At 38.4% G+C, this 5,880-nt stretch overlaps 1 protein-coding gene across 2 annotated transcripts in view; it reads left to right on the top strand.

The window, feature by feature from the left end:
- Nucleotides 1-3,363, top strand: part of LOC109299539 (kinesin-like protein KIF15) — a 38,000-nt gene extending 34,637 nt beyond the window's left edge. The window contains exons 10-11 of one of the 2 annotated variants that reach the window (XM_019520018.1): nucleotides 824-991; nucleotides 2,855-3,363. In XM_019520018.1, coding sequence (XP_019375563.1) covers nucleotides 824-991; nucleotides 2,855-3,058 — 372 coding nt within the window. In that variant the 3' untranslated portion in view covers nucleotides 3,059-3,363. Of the gene's footprint in view, nucleotides 1-823; nucleotides 992-2,833 lie in introns of both variants that reach the window. The other variant, XM_019520017.1, reaches the window with a different exon arrangement.
- Nucleotides 3,364-5,880: the final 2,517 nt, after the last annotated feature.

The raw sequence follows: 5,880 nt of genomic DNA, 5'->3' as shown, positions 1-5,880 counted from the left end.
CAGCAGATGTCTGGGTAATTAAAATCGCCCATGACCACTACATCCCTTGATTTTAGTGCCTCTGCAAGCTGACCTGAAAATTCCCTGTCCAGCTCCTCCTCTTGGTTGGGGGGTCTGTAATAGACCCCCACTGTCAAATCCCTGTGGATTGCTGGCTCTAGAGCTATTGGTTTTGGGTTTTTTGTTTTGTTGGTTGATTATGGGGTTTTTTGCTATTAATTTGCACATCTGCAAATAAACCTACTGTTGATTGCCAGTGTAACTGCTGTATATAAAAATGAACTGCAATTGGAAAGTAGTTCAGCATTCTCATGTCACAGGCAAGCAGGGTACTAACTTCTCACAGAAGTGATGGACCTTCTGGGTAGGAGTAAAGAGGCAGTGAGTTACTGTTATTGAACGCTCCTATTGATAGTGCTCTTAAATGTTATCACAGACAGAAAGTGCTGATGGTGGCTGTTTTGGATAGGGATATATGAAAAAAATGGCTGCTTTATAATCCAGAAATGAGGAAAAGAAGACCAAAGTTCAGTTCCTGAATATAGATATGTTGTCCCAGAAAGATCCCAAGCTTGAATGTCTTTACATTATTTAAAATTGACTTTTAAATAAACAGAATATGGGGAAAGGGGCATAATCTCTGGTGTTCAAAAAGCTTGCAGGGTAGGAAGAATTTTTTTGCTTTACGTAAACTGTCAATTGTATTTGAGATTGATTCAAGCTTGTGGGTGGGATTGTATGTCTATATAGAATATAATAACTGAACACTGTTTAATATAGTTAAATCTACATCATTGCTTCTTGTTTTGGCTTTTTCTCACAGATTCGTATTTTGGAAAAAGAAAGAACATCTCTTGACTTAAGTATTGCAACAATGAATAGTCGAACAGCTGAATTAAAGGGTATGCTGGCTAAAGAGGAACAAGATAATATTGAACTGCAAAGAGATAAAGCTTTATTGATTGATCTTGTATCTAATTTACAAAACCAGGTGAATTCCTTTATTTAATTTATGCAATGAAATTAGGACCCATTCCAACTTTTATTGAAATAAGTGGGAATGTTATGACCTGATCCAGCATACTCTTACTGCAGGCTTCCTGGGTTTCTGTGATGCCCTGCCCACCATTCAGGCTTTCCTTTTCATTCAAAGCTCCAATGGAGAGTACACTTGGAAGTGCCCCCTTCCACCCCTTTCAAGATGCATTCTCCACTAAGTACAGAGAAGGTGAATCTAGTAATAGGATTGTATCACATACACAGTAATAATTATTTATCGTCTGTATTGCTTCAGGGACCAGGACCCCAGTATGCTAGATACTGTGCAAACCTGAACTAAAAGAAAGCCTGTCCCAAGAAGCTTACAATCTAAAGAACTGCTTAGTTACTGTTCTGTTGTATCGTGACACAGAGATATTTCATGTTATCTTGTGTATTTTAATTTGCAAAACTGTGCTAATTATTGAGTATACTTTGGGTACAAATATATATGGGAAAACTACACATGGTAATTTTACAAAGCTTACTTTATTTTCATTTTGAAGATGTTAACAAGTTAACATCAAATAGATATTAAAGATTTAACTTCAATGCAAACTAATAAAGAACTTTTAATGTGAGTAAATGAATGACTAGTACTCTGTGCAAAAGCAAGATATCCTGATGTCTTCCATCTTCATAGGTTGAAATAAAAACTGTCCAGTATCACCCTGGCATTTCCCATCCATGTCTGTAACTAGAAAGCCCTTATCTCTCAAAGTTGACAAATCTAATTTTTTTGGCAATAGATGAACTTCCACATTCATTGTTAGTTGCCATTTTTCTCATGATGTCACTTGAGATATATGCTGTAGGTTTATTTAATGCATGATCATACAGCATAGACAGCTGAAAATCTGTGCTGAAATGCTATCTATTCTGAGACTACCTGCTTGTGATGGATGTGAGTCATGTACCACAGTTCTGTCTCATTATACAGCAAGAAGTTAATGAGAGTTGAGCGCACTCAGCAGGCACAGACAGAAGTGCAGCTCCCAGATCTAATTCATGGAGCTTCACAGAAGGCACCATAAGTTAGACTGATCTTCCTGACTCAACACACATCAGCTGTTGGGTTGGGAGGGATGGGTGAGTGATTGAGCTCCAATTTAGAGCCCATCCAGGGAGAGAAGGTGCATCAGCGGAGTGCAGGACGGGGGCTCCAATCTACCTGCCACACCCTCCAGCACTAGCTGGGCAACTCCCAGAACGAGCTCCCTTCCCTTCCTCCCATTCTGAAAACAGCAATGGGAACAGAGCTGGGCTACATCTGCTGAGCTCTGTTTCAGGCACATGCTGACAGAAGTTAATGAAGGCGCTCCACTTTGGAGCACCTTCATCTCACCCCTCATGTAATGAGGGTTCAGATTGTGGCAAGATTGGGCCCTTTTAAAGTGCTCAGCAACCATGCACTTGTGTTTGGTCACAGCTGTAGAGCTAATTCAGAAGCCAGATTGGGCAAAAACTGTCACTTTGGCATCTAGCACATCTTGCAGTGCCATCCCCTTAATTCCAGCAGAAAGGATGTAAGGTTGATAACATAAAAAAGTAAAGGTTGTAAACCACTTAAGGTTTTGACTAAATTGAATGTTATGACTTTAGTATGCATGTCATTAGGAGATAAAAAAAATATCTTGTGATATATGAGAAATATTTCTAACAAAACTACATATTTGCATTTGATTACTGTATGTCTTTAAAAAGTGCAACCTAAAAATACACACATGCAGGTTTCATCAGAATTTAGAAATTGAAATAATTTAGTTTTATTCTTTTTGACCATTTTTTGTTTCAATTTACATTTTCCTCATTACAGCTTGTTGGGAGGGACAGTAAACTTTCTCAAGCCTCAAATATGATGCTGGAGCTTGATGAGAATATTTCAGCATTGAAAAGGAAGCATGAGTTACATCAGTCTCTTCAGTCAGAAAAGTGGCAGGAAATCTCCAAAATGGCAAGTTCGATGAGGAAACTCACGAAATCTATGACGAATGTAGCTGAAATCATGGGCAAATATTAGGCTGTGTGATGTAATCAGTAGATGTTATCCTTTAGATAGAAAATTGAGCACTTCACTACAAAATGAATTAATTTCAGTGGAGTATCCATTTTTACAATCACATTTGTTTCCAACACAATTTCAGGGATTTAACATGAAAGGAGAATATTTGTATGTAAATAAGCTGTTTCTTTTTCACTAGTTTTGATGCCACCAGAAATATTATAAACAATATCAATTTGTTTTCTTAAATGTATTAGAAAATCTAATAAACGTAAATCTAGCAACATTGTGATATTATATAGGTTCCTTTTACACAATCATGAATAAGGGCTAATCTGGGGACAGCAGGGCAGACCCTACAAAGAGAGGCTATGGGACCTGAACCTGTTCAGCCTTTGCAAGAGAAGGCTGAGGGGGAACCTGGTGGCCGTCTATAAACTCACTAGGGGTGACCAGCAGGGTTTGGGACAGACCTTGTTCCCCCCGAGCGCCCCCCGGGGTAACAAGGAATAATGGCCACAAGTTGTTAGAGAGTAGGTTTAGACTAGATATCCGAAGGCACTACTTCACAGTTAGGGCAGCTAGGATCTGGAACCAACTTCCAAGGGAACTGGTGATGTCCTACCCTGGGGGTCTTTAAGAGGAGGCTCGACGTCTACCTGGCTGGGGTCATTTGAGCCCGGTTTTCTCTCCTGCCCAGGGCAGGGGATCAGACTAGAAGATCTACAAGATCCCTTCTGACTTTACTTCTATGAATCTATGAATCTATAAGATATCTTAGATGGAAAAATAATTTATCTTAAAGACTTCATTAACAAATCAATTTGATGTATTGAAAGAAAGCAAATTTAGATCTAAGATACAGGCCTAGAATGGATGTTTAATTCTGTTCTGCAACGTGTGTGACTAAGCTTTTCAAAGATGCAGTTCAGAGGGAAATTAGATGTACAGAGAGTATAGATGTCCAATTTTCATTTAAACAGAAATCACTTAGAGAGAATCTCCACTCTTCATTTTAAACAAGCAGGTGTATTAATTGTACTCTAGTTGGTGAAACATTTATAGGAAGAAAGAGAGTAATATTTCTGCTGTTTCACAGAGTTAGGGTTATATCCTGTCTTAGTGTACTTGATTTTTTTTAATGCGAAATACCCATCAGCTTAAAAGGTATTTTTGTACAGACCTACTCCAAGTAGGATGTCTCTATATCTGCATATCAGTTTAAAAAGATATGAAACAGAAATCTATTCTTTCACAACCACTACTGCTGTCACCTTTTCATAAATAGTAGACTCTGTAACCCAAAGAAATGTACAAATCCCAAAGGGACAGGATTGCTAGGAAAACTTATTCATAATTTAATATTTTACAATAATTCAAACTCAAAAGTAAAAGCATATGCATATTAAAGCAAACCTTTATTAACATGTATATAAATTAAAGCTGCCCTAGGCAGCTCTGATGCTTTAAAGTTTTTCCTAAAAAAGAAAAGCTGAGTTGTAATATGAATGAGTACTAAATGAGAAAAGTATGAGCTGTAAATCTTGTTGGTCTAATAAAAGATATTCTCTCTACTATGAGTCCTGATTGCCTTTTCCTCTAGACTAACATGGCTACAACCTGGATGCCTGAGCTATAGTATGGAATCTGTACTTTCCAGTGTTCAAAATTGTTTTCCAATAAACAGTCATTTTTCCTACTTGTAAACTCTTGTTTCAGATTACTCTGTACAATTGTTTTCTTTCATTCTTTTTTCTTTAAGAAAAAAAGAATTAAATTAAAATGAAATGTTACATACTGTGTAGACCCACAAGCAAGGGTCCAATATTTCCCTTGCCTAAAGTTACCTTATTGTCCTGCATCTTTAACATTGTACTTAAGCCTCTGAGAAGGCCAGGGGGAGCTGAGAGCACTCAGCACCCAGATCTTACACTGTAAGATCCTATGACAAGGAACAATCTCTAACAAATATATATATAATTAACAGGCAACCATATATGTGACATTGATAAAAAAAATTATAGGAACACAGGGAAGTAGAGTTGGAAGGTACTTCACAAAGTCATCTAGACCAGCACCCTGATCAAAGCAGGATCATCCCTGACTAAACCATCCCAGTCAAGTGTTTGACTACCTGCTCCTGAAAATTTCAAGGGATGGCAATTCCACAGCTTCCCTAGTTAGCCTGTTCCTATGCTTTATCACCCTCATACTTAGAAAGTTCTTTTTAATCTTCAACTTAAATATCCTCTACTGTAATTTAAGGCCATTACTTCTAGTCCTGTGCCTTGTGGCCATGGAGAAAAGTATCTCATCCTTATTATAATCACACTTCAAGTATTTCAAATACCAGGTTATTTAAAAAAGAAATGCAGAACTCTGGAATTCTTGGTTTAGACACGATACCTTTTATTAGACCAACTAAGAAATTGCAAAAAAACCCCATCTTTATACAATTCTAGAGTTTTGATAAGAATATTTCAGCATTGAAAAGGAAGCACGATTTACATCAGTCTCAGCAATGTCTTAGTTGGTCTAATAAAAGGTATCGTCTCTGAACCAAGAATTCTAGAGTTTTGCATTTCTTTCTGTCTCAGACCAACATGGCTATCAAATATATTCCTGGTTATTTCAAACTAGCAACTTGCCTGTCAAGAATGATGGGGGAAGCAGGGCCAGCAGGGGCAGAGCCCTGCATCCAGCCCTGTGGCCCCCTCCCCCCCATGTCAGGTCCGCCCCCCCTCTTTCAGGTCTGACCCTGGCCCCCCACCCTGGTTTGGGTCCAACTGTACTCCAACCCCTCCCCCCCTTTGGGTCCAACTCCACCCTCCAGTTCAGGT

Source organism: Gavialis gangeticus, unplaced genomic scaffold (genome assembly GCF_001723915.1).
Source record: "Gavialis gangeticus isolate Ggan-Ray unplaced genomic scaffold, GavGan_comp1, whole genome shotgun sequence".
Lineage (NCBI taxonomy): Eukaryota > Metazoa > Chordata > Crocodylia > Gavialidae > Gavialis > Gavialis gangeticus.
The sequence above is the reverse complement of the archived record's forward strand: the minus strand, read 5'-3'. Positions and strand labels throughout refer to the sequence as shown.